Below are 17,954 nucleotides of genomic sequence, written 5' to 3' on the forward strand. Positions count from 1 at the left end.
TGGGTTCATTATAATTTTTAACAATTACTAGACCAGATTTAGCCTGCCCATAAAATAAACTTTGATTTGCTGCACCGAGCGGGCATGATTGAATGCAAACTTGTTTCAACTCCAATCCCAGCTAAAACTTAGTTGTAAGATGATTCAGTTAGGCTATATCAAAATCTCGAACACTAGACCAGATGGTGGATTCATTATAATATTTAACAATCACTAGACCAAATTTAGCCTACTTATTAGTAAGCAGCCAACGGTCAACCATTTTCTTCTTCTCAAACAACCACTTAGATGTGTCAAGGTACTTTGCATTTTGGGTTACCATTTAACACCAGTAATCCTACTCATCATAATTATTCTAGTTCCAATTGGACTGGAGACAACAGTGACTGAAAATCTACAATGGGTTATTACATTTCCTGAAAATACTTTAATTTCATGACAACTAAAAAAACTGAAGACTGTTGCTCGATCTTCAATTGAGGCAGATTACCGTGCATTAGCAACAACAACAATCAATATCACTTGATAAAGAAGATTTCCCCAAGATTTTAACTTTGCCAATATCAGAGCTTAATCTTATTTATTGCAACAATGTGTCAATTGTTGCAGTTGTCGCACTTGTCAATAATCTTATCATCTTTCATGCTGGTACAAAACATATTGAAATTAATTTTCATTTCATTCGGGATTGTATGTAAAACAAAGCTCACACAATTCTTCATGTCAACCCCAAAAATTAACTTGCTGATATTTTTACAAAAGTTTTACCAATCAATTGATTTCTACATGCAAAAAGTTAATGATTTATGAGAATTCCATCAACTTGCACGGCAGTGATAAGCAACCTTATGATAAGCAATCAAAAGCTAAGAAGAGTAGCTACAATTCTTATGCAGTGTCTCCACTACAGTTTTCTGTAACACACTTTATCTGCTGTTATTCCTAAACATTGAAGGTTCTCAGCCCTCCGATTGTAACTGTCTTAGCAACTCTTGCTAGCGGCTCTACTATATTTATTCGAAGCATTTTACATAAATGAGAAGTCCGAGAATACAATATTTCCATACTATCTTCTACCTTGTTAGTTCTCAGTTTTCTGCTTGCAGCTATTAGTTATGTATTTGCTCTGTCAATAATATACCCTTGAAATTCCAAATATATATATACTTTTGAATTTCAAAATATATACTTTTATTATTTTGTGAAGATATTAAAAACAAAAGGCTCTGATAATTGATAGGTGCTCTCCTTTCTCACATACTGTAAGCAAATTTATTAGCTGAGTTCAAGCATCGGAAGTTCAAAAGCAAGTAATAAAACTCAAAATTGCACAATAAGCAAAAGGTCAGCGAAAGTGTAAAGAGAAATTACCAAACCTAAAATGATTTTGGCTGAAATGAGAAAATGTTTTCATTCTGAAAGCTTAATCATACTTTCAGGAAAACAAACCAATTTCTTTCTAGACCCTAACTATAAATTGTATGTAGTGAACAGGCTTTGAAGAAGATAGTGTATATGGCATATACTGTATTAAATGAATGAAGTCCTTCCTCCTCTTCTGCTGTGTCGATCATAAATTGTACTGAACTTTTCAACCAGTTCGTTCATGGTGCTGCAGAAATCAATATCCTATTAAACACTGGAGAGGTGAAGTTATATGAAAAAAATTTGATACAGATATCCTAATAAAATTTTTTTCAAAATGAAATTAAAATTTGCCACTTGGCAATTTTAATATATATTACATAAAATATTTATTATGTTGATTATATATAAATATCTTAATTTTTTATTACTCTATCATATTTTTCACAGCAACTTTCTTCATTATGTTTGAATTTGTCTTAAAAAAAAAATTCATATATAGTGCCGCATCAAATTTTTAAGCCCATTATGATCAAAATTTGATTAGGATATCCTGATACAATTTTTTTATCAAGTTTCATTTGCAGTTTCTTAATGACAACAGACCAATTTAAAAAGAAAATTAAAAAGCTTCATATATGCACAATAAAAATTAAAGAATGGTTAAGAAAATATCATAACTGAAATAAACTTTACCCACTATTCAAGTGACCACTATCTGCTTAAGAAAATATAATAGACTGAAATCCTTATAATTTTTCACAGATGATCATTGGCATAGCATTATCATCAATGGAAATCAACTTCAACATTTCATTTAACATCCCTAGCAGCATGCCTTGAAATTTTCTTTTATATTTTAAAGTTACTGTAATATAGAAAGAAATAAGGCATACCTTGCACAATTGGTAAACATGGCAAGGTAGGTCATAAGAAGTGTGTCATTGAATTCCTGAAAAAGAAACGACATGAAGGATTACTGGCAACTAAATTTAGTAAACATATGAAAACCTGGAGTTTATAAGTAGACACTGTCTATGTGCCAACAAATTTTTTTATTTAAACAAATTTCTTATTTTTTTATTCAAGTCCATTTATTAAGCATGCAATAGACTTCCCTTAAAGTTAAAATTTCTAAGAGCCAAAAGCACCAGCTAAACCAAAGGGAAATGGTACACTCACCATCAAGAAATCATCCTGAAATTTTTCTGATTCCATGGCTGGCAGCCTTCTTAGTAGACTTGAGACTTGCCTGAGTAATGAATTCTCAAGGGGCACATCACCTGAATGTTCATCAAAACTAAGCAATATATGAAAATGAGGAAGAATGTATGTAGGAGAAATAAAAAACTCAAAGCAAAAGAGTATGTTGCTCAACACACGCTAGTGAAAAAGCTTATATTCGGTAAATCAATGAATCATTACGTAATGAATGCTGAAAAACTTCCGGATCCCCTTACTAAAATAGAAGGGGTTGGGAATGATTGAGACGTTACGCCAAACTAAATATGAAAAAGAACGATAAAGATTTTGTTTGTCTAATATAATATAACATGTTACTGAAAATATTGTGGGCACTAAGAAAAGCTCCCAGATATCAACATAAGAAACTTGGATTTTCTCGTGAGACAATGTAACATCTATATGATCAGATTGCACCCTAAAAACAGGTTTTTTATTATTCTTGGTATAGAAACTTCTTAAGGATGAAGCCCCTCACAATTAATTAATTTTAGCAATTAAGAATGCACTCCAGATCATGAAGGTCACATCATCTCTACACTTTATAAAAGTACTCATATCCGAAAATGACACTCATACATGTAGCGCTATGTTATTTCAACCTAAAAAGGACATGGATGTGGGGGTGGGTGGTACGCCTTGTCAAGGTGGGTGGTACGCCTTGTCAAGTTTACCGTTATCATATCATCCAGGACCCTCATCAAAGAGTAAAGAAGTTTAGATTGCGAAATTTGGTACGAAGTTAAAGAGTTCTGCTACAACAATTGGTATTAGGTAAGGAAATTTGCTGTGATGATTGGAATTTAATTAGATCATGCGTAAGATAACGCCACACACATGACTTCAACGGCAGGCTTTACTTTGCCTTATTGACAGAAGGCATGTCGCATTAGGTACATCAGCTGGCTCAAAGGCTCGAAGTATGACTAGATGTAGTTCAAATGACTGGCCATGAAGAAAGTAGATCAAAGGAATAAAATGTCTAATTCATTTTAATATCAATGAACTATAGTTTGTCCTAAAAAGAGAAACTCTAGACTTGTATGATTTGTTTCATATCGCGAAAAAGCATCAAAATTGTCCATTGACTATTTATGAATGACCAAAATGGTCCCGAACTATATTAAAAAAATATTTTTATCCCTCAAGTCTTTAAAAATCAATCAAAATAATCTCATGGTAGAACTATTTTAATTTCTCTTTAAGGAGTTGAGGAACGAATCATTTAATATATTTGGGACTATTTTTGTGAAACCTGAAAACTATCGTTCGGATGCGCCGCACGTATTTCGATGCGCCGCGATGAATTTAGGCGAAATTTTCAAGTCGTCGGAATTCAACGAAATAAATTTTATTAAATTCTACGTGAAATTTCGATTGAAATGGCATAAATAACGTATACCAAAATTCGCACGGTTTGGAAATTAAAAATTGCCCGAAGAAGTTTTAAGTAATTTTTAACCCTTTTTCCCCTTTTTACCCTTCATGAGCTAGTAGAGAAAAAATTGGGAAGAGGGGCACATGCATAATTTGGCTCTTACCTAATTTCCCTAAAGCCCCATCCGCCTAAGGGACCGAACATTTCGGTCCCTTGGCTCGTTCGTTCGGCCACACGTGAGAGGAGGAAGAGAGGGCGACGGCTTGGACTTGGCGAGTGGCGGCCAGCGGGTTTCCGGCGGCGGTTTAGAGCGGAAATCGAAGAAAAAGGTTGAAGAAGAGGAAATGTAAGATTTAAAATTCAAAATCTTGTTCATTTCACTTAGATTTTCATGAACCAAATATTTAGGATTTTGCTTTTGATGGGGTTTTCTTTAGAAAAGTGTTAGGGCTTGTTTATGCCTATGTTTCCAAGTCATAAAAAATGAATTTTCTTAAAAAAAAAACTTAGGTTCCTAAATTAGGGTTTCTTTTAAAATGAGATTTTATTTAAGAATGTTATTAGGAGATGTTTAGAAGCATGTTTAAGCAAGAAATTGAATTTTGTTTCTATAGATTTTTGAAATTTTAAATTAGGGCCTTTCCTATTTTGGTAAATTGAAGCTTGCATGTTAACTAAATTTATTCCTAAGGGTCATGAGAGGTCTCTAATTAAGAGAAATTGGAATTTTGAAAACTAAATTTTTTTTTTGTATTAATCTGAAAATTTAATGTTCTATACTTATATTAGGAAAGAGGGATGTTTTATTATGCAAACTTAATGATATTAGTGAAGCATTAGGTTTCCCAAAATTTGATTTTAGGTAAAACCGAAAATTCATTTAAATTTTATTTTAATGAAGGAATGGATGTGATAAAATACCAACGTTTTAAAAGGCGAAATCGGGAATCGAGGAGTTTTTTCTAAACGAGGCGAGGCGTAAGCCTCGAGGCGGATCGAGGCGTAAGCCTCAAAAAGATTAAAATAAATTAATTTAAAATCTACGGTTTGCCTTTCATCTTCTCTTTTTGTCCTTGTTGTTCGTCTTTGTTGCTTCACAGGAGGTGTAGAGATTGCACACGTCGCTTCTTTGGCTCCTTCGTGGCTGTTCGACTTTGCTCCTTCGACGACTTTCCCTTTCCTGTCGGATCGTAAGCTACAACATTTTGATCGGAAGAAACAACGGGAGCTCGCTGACTGTGAAGGTAACTTTCTCGCTTTCGAGGCGCTGCCTCGATGCGCCTCGACATTTCACGCGGTGAGGCATACGCCTCCATGGAAAAAGGCGTAAGCCTCGCCCGAACGTTCGAGGCTTAAGCCTCAGTTCGCCCGACCTCCGCCTCGATTCGAGGCGCGCCTCGAGGCTTCCGCCTCGAACGCCTTTTTAATCGATGTAAAATACATTAGATTATGGGTTAATAATAAAGTAATTACCAATTAGGATCGATTTTTTATTTATTTTAATTAGGATCTATGTTAGGTAAAGTTTACCTTAGATTTAAGACTTATGTCATATGTGATGAACATGCTTTATGTGATAAACATGCTTATGTGATAAATAAATGCTTTAGGGTATGGGTAGGTGAATGAGTATTAATGAGTTTAAGGGAAGTAATTAGGTATGACATGTGTAGGGTGTTTAGTGATTTGGGTTGATATAAGAGGCTTATATTGTAACTTTTCCTTAGGACTTGAGAAAAAAAGGTATTAAGTAGAGATCGGAGAAAAGACACTTTCAAATGACAGCATTTGAGGTAGGAACAGCATACTCTACATATTCATGTTCCTTTATATTTTTGTTTTGAAATGCCTCTTTAGTTGATACATATTAAATGCATATGAAATGCATTTATTAAAATTTCTCATTAATTGTTAGAAAGCATTCCATATAAGTCTATTTCATGTACTTACTTCATACTCAATGCATATGATTTTTATGAAAATTCTACATTACATAGCCATGTTTCTATAAAAAAAAATGTTGAAATGATTGTGCATGTTGAATGCGGAGTACCAAATATGGTACAAAAGTACAAATATGGCTCTTATGAACAATATGGCATTTTAGGGCAAAAGAGGAAAGGAAAATGAATGGCCAAAAATATGTTTGCGTACCTGATCAGTACACTTCTTGTACTCTGATACGGTTGTATAAGATAAAGCTAAGCAAGCATAGACATAAGAAATATGACATACATAAGACATATGACATACATAAGCCATATGATATACATAAGACATATGAGCTATCATATCACATGTAGCATATACATAAGAATTAGCATGTGCAACAAAACAATCAAGATATTTCACTTCTAGCATACATGTAAATTTTCTTTTAAAAGGCAAGTGAATATGTTAGAGTTAGTGTTTCCTATTGAGCTATAGCTCATTCCCTCATTTTTGGACATTTTCAGGAGAACCCGCTACAAAAAATGGCTGACCATCCTTGGTTCAACTACAGTCGTAGAGGACCAGATGACAGGTTTATCTTATGTCTTTTTAATTTTAGTTTACATTTTTTGGTGGTTTAGCATGAATGATAGATTCTATAACCACCTTTGTACATGTGGATCTTCTTATGAATTGTTATGTAATGATATGCAATGTTTAATACAATTTAGGAAATGTTTAAAGACGCTTTTAGTTCCATTTTGAAGTATTTTGGATTTTTAAATACATGTTTTAAGAAAATTGAAATTTTTTGAACGTCCGACATCTGTTCCCGCTTCGTCTACATGAGCTCATCGGGCCGGGTCATGATAAGTGGTATCAGAGCACAAGTTTAGGATATGGATCAGTATAAGGCGTCATTAGGATGATTTATGAGTGTTAGATATTTTAGGGTGTATGTTTATACGACGATGATTGAATTGAAATTTTTTTTATTAGTTTAGGGCTATTGATCAGGAGCCCGATGCCACTGACGGCAACACTGATGGGAACAATGAACAGGCTAGGAGAGAAAATCCAGCAGTTCTATCTGTGGTACAACCTCGTGGTGGTAGCAGCAGTACTACCATAGACACTTTTATATAGATGATGGCGACTATGACATATTTAATTCAGCATTCTCAAGAGCAGCCTCAATCTAGTTCCAAGAGAGAGACATCTGTAGATAAGTATCAGAAAATCTTTCTGGACATGCGACCACCTCTCTTTACGGGAGTAGGAGAGCCAATTGATGCTGAAAATTGGCTTATGAGAGTCGAAAAAATTTTAAAAGGTATGCATTGTCCGGCTGATCGAAGGGTGACTTTAACCACTTTTTCTTTGGATGGGGAAGCTGAAAGATGGTGGAGAGGACAACTATTGAAGAAATTTGGTGGCAGAGCAGCATCTCAGATCTTATGGAATGATTTTGTTAAAGTCTTCAGAAACTGGTTTGTGCCTCTATTTCTGCGAGGAGGCAGATGCAGGAGCAATTTATTTGATTATTATAAGGGGATCAGACAGTTATGCAGTATGAAGCTGAGTTTACCATGTTGTCCCGTTATGCATCTCAGATTATCTCAAGTTATGAAGACAAATGCCGTAAATTTTTGTCAGGGCTTCGTGATGCGATTCGCCAGCCGTAATTCCTTTTGACCTTGATGATTACGCTGTTTTGGTTTAGAGAGCAAGAAAGAGATTGATTTTCAGGCTACTCAGAAACGAAGGGACTTCCTTCAGAAGAGGAAGGGTTTTGAGAAGACTAAGAGTTTCCAAACATATTTTGGAGGACCTAGTATGAAGAAGGCTAGATCTGATAGTGGTGGGAGTTCATCCACTGTCAGAACATGTGATAAGTGTGGAAAAGTACACAAAGGTGAATGTTTTTCTGGCTCCAATGTTTATTTTTGGTGCCATCAGCTAGGGCACATGGCTAGGAATTGCCCAAGGGGTCCAAGAGAGGGGAGGTCTAGTGCTCCTCCATCTCAGTAGAGTATTGGGAGACATCCGACAGCTGGTAGACCTAGAGCTCAAGAGTCTTTGCATCGGCACCTAGTCATCTGGCTACGAGACCTATTGTGCAACCAAGGGTCTATGCTATCATGCAGCAAGAAGCCAAAGAATCTCTTGATGTGATCACATGTATTATTTATATTCAATGTCTACCTAGTAGAGTGCTTTTTGATACCGAAGCATCACATTCAATCATTAGTCAGGAGTTTATTAAGAATCATGCTTTGAATGTCCGCACTATGCCCACTATACTATCAGTTTTGCTACCTGATGGGTCTAGCATGATTGCCTCAAGTGTATGTTCACCACTACTTTCATTTTGCGAGAGGAATTTTGATGCTGAATTGCTTGTATTACCACTTATGGAGTTTGATGTGATTCTAGAGATAGATTGGATGTCTAGCCAGTTCATCTCCAAAGACTGTAATAAGAAGGTAGTGAAGATCAGGCTTCTTAGAGGAAAAGCTATCTTTCAAGGTGATCGAGGTGTATCATCCTATCTTTCAAGGTGATCGAGGTGTATCATCTATGAAAGCTTGTAGTTTAATTTTGAAAGGGTACCCAAGCTTTCTAGCTCATGTAAGGGACACTTCAAAATAAGTGCCAGAGTTGAAGGAGATTGTTGTGGTAAGGAACTTTCCTAATGTGTTCCCTGAGATCTTACCCAGAATGCCTCCTATTAGAGAGATTGATTTCTCTATCGAACTTGTACCTAGTGCTGAGTCTATTTCAAAAGCACCCTATCGTATGACAATTAAAGAACTTCAGGAACTAAAGTCACAATTGCAAGAACTACGTACTAGAGAAGGGGTTTATTCGTCCAAGCACCTCACCCTGGGGAGCATCAGTTCTCTTTGTTAAGAAGAAGGATGACAGCATGCGACTATACATTGATTACATAGAGTTGAAGAAGTTTACCATTGAGAACAAGTATCATTTGCCGAGGATAGATGATTTATTTGATCAACTAGTGGGAGCCACTATCTTTTCCAAGATTGATCTGAGGTCTGACTATTATCAGTTGAGGATTAAGGAGGAAGGCATCCCTAAGACAATATTTAGCTCAAGGTATGGACACTACGAGTTCACAGTGTTATCTTTTGGGTTAACAAATACCCCAACTGCTATTATGGATATGATGAATCGGGTCTTCAAGCCAATGCTTGACAGTTTTGTCATCGTCTTCATAGATGACATTCTGATATATTCTTGCAATGAAGAGCATAATGCCGATCATCTTCAGACAGTGTTGCAAGCTCTAAGAGGCAATGAATTGTATGTCAAGTTTTCTAAGTGTGAGTTTTGGCTGAAGAGTATGACTTTTTTGGGTCATGTAATTAATGGGGATGGTATTTCTATGGATCAGCATAAGGTGCAGGCTATAGCTGATTGGCCCATACCTACAACATTGACTGAGATACAGAGTTTTCTTGGGTTAGCTGGCTATTACAGAAGGTTTGTAGAAGGGTTTTCCAAGATTATTGCGCCTTTGAGTAGACTGACTCAGAAAATAGTTAAGTTTGAGTGGATCAGTCAATGTGAGGGAGCATTTTAGGAGTTAAAGACTCGTTTGATGACTGTACCGGTTCTTACTATTCCTTCAGGTACTGAAGGATTTTAGATTTTTAGTGATACATCAATGAAGGGCTTGGGTTGTGTCTTGATGCAGCATGGAAGAGTAGTTGCCTACGCCCATGGTTTAAAATTGCGCAATATGAGGCCCGCCTTTGCGCAATTCAAGTAAAAAACGCCTCAATGCTTACACCTTGAATTTTTTTTATGAGGTTTGCGCCTCAACTTGGTTGAGGCCCGCCTCGCCTCACTGGCATGAGGCTTAAGCCTCATGTTATATATATTAAAACTTACATAAATCTTGAAGTAAATGACCGACATTGAACTCTATAGGAGAGAAAGGGGAGAGAGCAGTTCATCATAATGATGATTCAAATGAAGAACCCCTTAGTGATGACAGTGCTGATGACTTATGAGTTCTTATGTGATATGTTATTGCTATTTATTTTGGGAAATTTAAATTATATTTTAATGAAAAGAATACTGAGATTTAAGAAAGATAGAATTTTGAGTTGAACTATATTTCATGTTGTCTTATTATTGGGATATTTTGATTTCACTTCATATCTTATGATTTTTTATGTTTTATATTATTCACTCATTAGTATATAAAAACTTATCATTTTATGTTTACACAATCTTTTGATTTTGAGGCTTACGCCTCAAAATGCCTTGAGGCTTACGCCTCGCCTCACGAATGAAAAACGCCTCAATACCCGAATACGCAATTTTAAACATTGCCTACGTCTTTAGACAATTGAAAAATCATAAGAAGAATTAACCAACCCATGATTTGGAACTTGCTACTGTAGTTTTTGCTTTGAAGATTTTGAGGCACTACCTATATGGTGTACATTGTAAAGTATTTATAGATCATCAGAATCTAAAATATATTTTCACTCAGAAAGAGCCGAATTGAAGGCAAAGAAGATTGATGGAATTGCTTAATGATTATGATTTATATATTCAGTATCATCCAGGAAGAGTCAATACCGTTGCTGATGCGTTAAGTAGAAAATTGCCGGTGAAGTTGAATAGTTTACTAACTCAGCAGGAGAAGCTAATTGAAGAGATAGATCGGTTGGTGTTGCCTGTAGTACTTCCTACGACTGAAAATGTAGGATGGTTAAGTCAGCTGGTAGTGCAATCTGATTTAAAGAGTAAGATAGCTGAAGCTTTATTGAAAGATCCAAATTTTGTTAAGATCATTCAGTTAGTAAAGGCTAGTCATGAAGACGATTTCATTCTTGATGAAGACAATCTACTGTGGTATAAGGGCAAAGTTTGTGTGCCTAATATTGGTGATTTGAGGAAAGATGTTCTTTATGAAGCTGGTCACTCTGCTTATACCATTCATCCTAGTAGTAATACGATGTATCAAGACCTTAAGGGTTTATTTTGGTGGCCTGAGATGAAGAGTGTAGCTAATTTCATTACCAAGTGTACCACTTGTCAGTTAGTAAAAGCTAAGCATCAAAATCCAAGTGTACTACTTCAAGCATTACTGATTCCAGAGTGGAAGTGGGATGACATTGCTATAGATTTCATGCCAGGTTTACAAATTCTTCTCACTTATTGCCTATCCGACTGATTGACTCAGTTGAGAAGCTAGCAATGCTATATATGGCTGAGATTGTTCGTTTGCACGGTGTACCTAAGTTTATAGTGTCTGATCGAGATAGTATATTTACTTCTAGACTTTGGAGGAAAGTTCAAGAAGCTATGGGCACCAAATTGACTTTAGTACGACCTTCCATCCTCAGACTGATGGACAAACTGAGCGAACTATTCAAACCCTTGTAGATTTGTTGAGACTATGTGTTCTTGATTTTGGTGGATTTAGTCAATGAAATCCCAGTCAAATCTTGGTTAGAGTTAGCCATCGAAAACACTAGTGAAGTTTTTTATTACATCTCCAAGAGTTTCCTCATCTCCTCAACCCCTCCCAATCGGTTTTCCAGGGATGAAAACCATCCATCCATAGATAAAAACCTTCTCTCTATTAATGAAAACCTTCCTTCCATGGTTAAATATTTCTACATTTATGCGGGATTTTAATTGCACTATTTTGCCTTCCAACGTGTCCACCCTATTTGATGTCATCTCTTCAAAATCTTCTCTGATACCAATTTCATACACTGTAGAAATGAAAACAATATTAGAACAACAGAAAAATTGTATAAATATTCCAAACAATGACTGGTTTTTTATTATAACTTCAAAGCAAAGACAAGATACAAGTGATCTACAATTAGAGAGGTAAATCGGCTCACCCAAACAACGTAGACACTGCTAGGAAGCTCTCAAAAAGAAAACTATAGCAAAACACAAAACTCAACAATAGCATACCCTAAATCAATAGACAAACTCTCCCTTAAATAGCCCTAAAACACAATAACAAAATTAGAGCCTTCCTAATCAGCATAAACATAAATTAGAAAACCTTTATAAATAAATAGAACCTTTCGAATTAACATAAACATAATTTAGGAAACCTTCAAAAACAATTAAACATAATTTAGAAAACCTTCATAAATAATTAAACATATTTTAGGAAACCTTCATAAATAATTAAACACTTCCTAACTAGCATAAACACAATTAGGAAACTTTCCTAAACAACTTTTCCTTGATTAGGAATCTTCCTAAATAATTTACCTTAATTAGAAACTTTCCTAAACAACTCCCTCTTGATTAGAAACATTCCTAAATAGCTCCCCCTTCCTAGTTGTGGGCCCCGCAGCGCATCAACTTGGTAGTTGTTTAAGTTTCTATTATCCTATTAGCATAAACAGATTCCCTAGCATGATTCTCAAAAATATTGAGCTTATATCACTAAGGGTGAAACTCGCACAACCCTCAGGGAGAAGGTTTATATTCCCCTACGAGTGAATGTTTATATATCACCACAGGTAGCTTAACACAACTTCTGATGCATTTATATTGAAACCAGTGTCATGGCACATTTCCTAATGAGTTTGTAATCCCTGACCTAGACATGTGTTTTGATTTACTTCAACACATTTAATGCATTGGCACATGCCTCGACTTAGATTTTACAGGACCATTTCAATCATACAAATGCTTAGATGAATGTGCAAGGAACCTTAGCTATATAGCATGACCAATCGAGTTTATTGCAATACATTTAACAAGGTTATTGGAATGTTTTGCAGATTGATATACATACCAATTCGCCTCTTTATTAGGTTTTGGAATTTTTTGAAAGATGTGTAATAAAATCTATGCAATATACCTACGCTAGAGGTAACAACGGTGATCAGACGGCTGTTTGATAATGGTGGTGGTTCGGTGGAGCTTCGGAATTCTTCAAGCCTCTGAGATCTATCAAATTTCATATCTAAAATATAATTCTTCTAAAGCAATTTGATTTAGTAGCCTCTTTTTCTATCAATTTGGTGAGTTTATTTCACTATTAATGCACCTAGAAAAGCAACTTTCACATAATATTAACAAAATTTGAAGAGTACATTCTCTTAATATATTGGCATTGTTAATAATTTGTGTAACCTTATTTTTTATCATCAGTTATGTATATCATAACAATATTTTAGATCAAACATGACTATATTCATTAGGCTCCACTTGTCTAATTAAAACACGATCTCATTTAACTTATGTCTAATACATTAGCATCTAAGGATCTACCTCGACAACATCAACCTATCAGCCTATTTATGCCCAATAGTGGCTTGTCATCCTATCTTCGTATGCTCGATGTTATCCTGCATGACCATTTTTAACTGGCATTATTTAGTCAGCACATCTTTATGAAGTTGCTTGGCATCGATCTGATGGCCTCATTGGCCTAGCCCCAACCTGTATGTCCATCTTCATCTTTCCGACATAAGTCTGCTAGTATATCATTTGATCATATGTAACAATCGGTTCAAAGTTCAAATTAACTTGGCTAAGAGCTAACTTTGTTCGTTACAAACAAAATTTCAGGGAGCTTCTTAGGGCTTTCTTCTTTGAGTTTCCATGAGATTATGGACGTCACCAACAATCACTCATCTTAAATGCTCAATAATTATTTCAATAGGTATACTCAAGACCGACTTCATTGACAATCTAAAGTTTGTGGATTGTAGTGACACTGCAACAGAGCAATGTCTAAATGCATACATTTTGTATCTTTTGTGAATGGTATAGTTTGAGCATTTAGCCTAAATTTCTCTAAAAACAATAATCTGCATATGGATGATCGACAACCTAAAAGAATCATGTGACGGCACATTTCTATATTACGGGAGTTTCCCACCACATATCATGATCGATGAAACCAGGCTTAGGCTGCCAACTCCAGTTAAATCCTAATAAGACCAATGGCATAGAGATTTGCTGAATTTCATATCATTCCAACTAAATCTTAAGATCAATATCGTTGTCTTCCATACATTGTGATTTATAACAGTACCAAAAGGATATAGAAGGACAAGAAAAGGAGAAGAGTGTTGTTTTGCTCACCTTCTTCTTTCTTGAGGGCTCCTTGACATCTACTATCTAAATTCTCCTTTGCTATCTTGGTTTCATTCCCTAATCTAAATGAAGTGTATTGATGTAGAACGGATAGGAGAGCTTTGCTAGGGAGAGGATCTCTTCTCCGAAATCTGAGAACAATATCAGTTTTGTTCCCCCAAAACCTGAGAGAATTCAAATTTCCTCTTCTTTGTCTTGCTTAGACCTCTTGAGATGAATGAAGGTGATGCTCTAGAGAATAATCGAAGAGAAGAAGTTTCTCTGATAATTTTGTTGGTGAGAGAGCCCAAAACCCAAACGCGAGCCTCGGACTCTTCCGACGACTGATGGGTGATCCGTTGCCCTTCTCCAAGGGACTTCAAATCACGAGCCTGGACCCATCCTGCGGCTGGTGACAACTTCGATTCCTTCCCATAGGAATCTCACTCTCGTCCTCTCTCAAGAACAAATAACACAAGTGTGGAAAACAATTTTTCATATCAATAATTCATCATCCCCTTTTACAATAGCTTAAGGCCCTATATATAGGCCACAACATGAGAACGAAAACAAAAATTACAAAATTGCCCCTTGGGCCACAACACTCAAATAAACTAACCTAGGGGTAAAACAGGAAATAATATAAAATAAAAGCTAAAATTCATAAAATAACTCTTAAATGACAATTTAAATTATAGTCGTCGATTTACGACGCCTCCTGTGATAGATGCGCCAAATCTTCGTGCTGATGTCCGCATCATTCTCCCCAAGTGAGAGAAGACTCGACTTCGTCGAGTTAGCATCACAACTGCTCATGTACAACTTTGGACTGTTATTTGGAAGCACTAAACTCAATGGCCCTTTTGCAACGATTTTCAAACAGCCCCGATTGCCCACAAGGTCAACTTGCTTGTTGCACTGTAGCTCGCCAATTATGGATGTTACTTCCAGAGCTTCATCCACATTCTCCATTATAGGAGTTTTAACTGGGTCAGGAGAAAACTTTGTTTTTGTAGGAGTTGCAATTGAATCAACCAAATCTCCCTCTATATTATTTGCAATCATGCATTCCTCCTTGTCAACCAATTCATCTTCTTCTTCATGTTCTTCCTTGATCGTCTTATATTCCTCTTTGATTTGCACAGTGATTGGGAAATTGAATACTTCATTGGCCTCCAACCATTTGTCCACTCTATCCACTCTCTCTCTATCTCTTAGTGCCTTTTTTCTATCCTTTGATGCAAGGAGTTTTGTGTAAAACGGTGGGTCAGTCCTACCTCACTCTAGGTTGTCGAATCGTTCGGTTGTTTGACGGTGGAGGTCGGCTAAGTCTGCTTGATCCTCCTTGAGATGTTGACTAACGGCACCCAATTGACCTACCAACCAGTTTAAAGTCCTTCCAAGTCGATCTGAGTCCATGCTCTGATACCAAACTAATGTAGAACGGATAGGAGAGCTTTGCTAGGGAGAGGATCTCTTCTCCGAAATCCGAGAACAATGTCAGTTTTATTCCCCCAAAACCTGAGAGAATTCAGATTTCCTCTTCTTTGTCTTGCTTAGACCTCTTGAGATGAATGAAGGTGATGCTCTAGAGAATAATCGAAGAGAAGAAGTTTCTCTGATAATTTTGTTGGTGAGAGAGCCCAAAACCCAAACCGTGAGCCTCGGACTCTTCCGACGACTGACGGGTGATCCGTTGCCCTTCTCCAAGGGATTTCAAATCACGAGCCCGGACCCATCCTGTGGCTGGTGACAACTTCGATTCCTTCCCATAGGAATCTCACTCTCGTCCTCTCTCAAGAACAAAGAACACAAGTGTGGAAAATAATTTTTCATATCAATAATTCATCATCCCCTTTTACAATAGCTTAAGGCCCTATATATAGGCCACAACATGAGAACGAAAACAAAAATTACAAAATTGCCCCTTGGGCCACAACACGCAAATAAACTAACCTAGGGGTACATGAAATAACATAAAATAAAAGCTAAAATTCATAAAATAACTCTTAAATGACAATTTAAATTATAGTCGTCGATTTACGACGCCTCCTGTGATAGATGCGCCAAATTTCGTGCCGATGTCCGCATCATGTATGCTCAAAAAATATTAAAAGGAAAGTAAAACTATCCTCAAGTGCCTCTACATTCATACACCATAATGGGAGTGGTTATGGGGTCATCGATTGCCCACATTGCAACTCATAATCTTTATTTCATTACAAAAATAGGGATTTTTTCCCTATAAGATACAAAGTTTGATATGTAAGACTACTATTCATTTTATGTGAACCAATAAGATACAGCCCCTCAAGATTACTAAATATTATATGTAGACTGTAAGATTACTATCCACTTTATATATGAAACATGTAAAATAGAGCCCTTTAATATATACAAAGTTCAATTTTTCCATCATTTTCAAGGATTTTATTTTTGTGATATAATTCGCACAATCAAATGACCTAGGTGACTCCCTAATGAATTAGGGAACCATTTATGGGCATTTTTTATGGGAAAACTTCAATATAGTCAACAAAAATAAAATTTATGATACAAAATGTATGCAATATTTTGCATTAAAAAGTAAATTAATAACTAGATATAAATTTTTATGAAAGTTCAATGTTAGGATGAAATTACCTCTTTGCATTGCAAGAAGATATTGATGAACTATCCTGATCCTACTGTTTAACATTTTGATGGCGCTATGTATTCCAGTAAGATGGGCAGCCACTGTTCAGATAACACAACTGTTAACTATTGATTTCTCTCCTTAAAATATAAGGCAGGTAACAATGAGTATGAGATGAGGTCTTAAAAGAAGTGATGCCAGGCCTAACGAAGAAGCTTACATTGTGTCGCTGCTGAGCCTCCATCAGAAGGTTTGAGATGAGCTACATGATCAACTGAAATTCGCTCTGCCTCTACAGTCTTATAGAAGCAAAAATAATATAATAATTACATGGTCACTTTAAACCAAATGCAAATTAGTGAATTTAACTAAAAAATAAATACCTCAATAGCATAATTTGCTCGCACAAATATCAGCTGAGGAATACCATCAATGACATGCAGTTCTTCGAGAACCATGGTCAAAATTTGGGGAAAAAAGTCATTTTGTTAGTTAATAGCAAGAAGTTTCACTATAAAAAGTGAATTCAGCCAATCTCAAATATAAAATAGGTAGCAATTGCAAAAAAAAAAAACAAAATCAAAATAACCAGCTGAATGAAAATAGATGGTAAAGCTAGATGAACAATTCAAAGGTCAAAGTACTTACAAAAATATAGGGGTTGGCATTATAGATCTAAATCCAAGGCAAGAATGACATAACCAATTCATGATTGAAAGTCTTTCTTAACTCGATGCAGAACATAAATGCAAAAATGATTTGATTAAGAAATTAATACGCTTAAATTTTAGAGAACAATAGTAAATAAACTTATATTGATTTTAAACGATAAGACAAAACAATAAAGCGATAAAACAAGCTTAGGCCAAATCACATGCGTAGAGGTTAAGATCCTAAAATAGTCAATTACTCAAATATTGCATACATGGAAGGTCTTCATCAAAAATCCCTATGCTAACAATAAGACTAGTCACTATGCAATGATCCTTCACTCAACTCTCTAGATCACTAAGTTTTAGCGGAAGAGAATAAACATGATCTTTGTGAATTAAAATATAACCACAATAGAAAATAAACTAGGAAGATAGGAAACTTGGGGAAGAGTTCAACATAGTCAAGTTCTTAGGTGTGGTTGGAGGTGCGCGGAGAAAGCTGCGAAGTGTGGCGGTTGATCTTGACGGCGTTCTGCGTGTGGACAGCCGGTGGGGTCTTTTGGGCAGCAAACAGCACTAGAAGACTGCTGGATTCTCTGAAAATCCAGAGGAAAAAACTGGGACAGCAATTTCCAAGGTCTTGGGA

General features: G+C 35.9%; 1 protein-coding gene across 2 annotated transcripts in view; it reads right to left on the bottom strand.

Moving 5' to 3' along the window:
- Positions 1–1,249: 1,249 nt before the first annotated feature.
- The window catches only part of LOC110105717 (COP9 signalosome complex subunit 6a), a 62,565-nt gene continuing 45,860 nt past the window's right edge, over positions 1,250–17,954 (bottom strand). Inside the window, exons 4-9 of one of the 2 annotated variants that reach the window (XM_020835320.2) lie at positions 17,039–17,100; positions 16,876–16,954; positions 16,664–16,756; positions 2,548–2,648; positions 2,262–2,317; positions 1,250–1,612 (exon numbers count right to left, since the gene is read on the bottom strand). In XM_020835320.2, coding sequence (XP_020690979.1) covers positions 1,531–1,612; positions 2,262–2,317; positions 2,548–2,648; positions 16,664–16,756; positions 16,876–16,954; positions 17,039–17,100 — 473 coding nt within the window. In that variant the 3' untranslated portion in view covers positions 1,250–1,530. Of the gene's footprint in view, positions 1,613–2,261; positions 2,318–2,547; positions 2,666–16,663; positions 16,757–16,875; positions 16,955–17,038; positions 17,101–17,954 lie in introns of both variants that reach the window. The other variant, XR_002304173.2, reaches the window with a different exon arrangement.

The sequence above is a fragment of the Dendrobium catenatum genome, unplaced genomic scaffold (genome assembly GCF_001605985.2).
Source record: "Dendrobium catenatum unplaced genomic scaffold, ASM160598v2 fragScaff_scaffold_955, whole genome shotgun sequence".
In the NCBI taxonomy this organism is placed as follows: Eukaryota; Viridiplantae; Streptophyta; class Magnoliopsida; order Asparagales; family Orchidaceae; genus Dendrobium; species Dendrobium catenatum.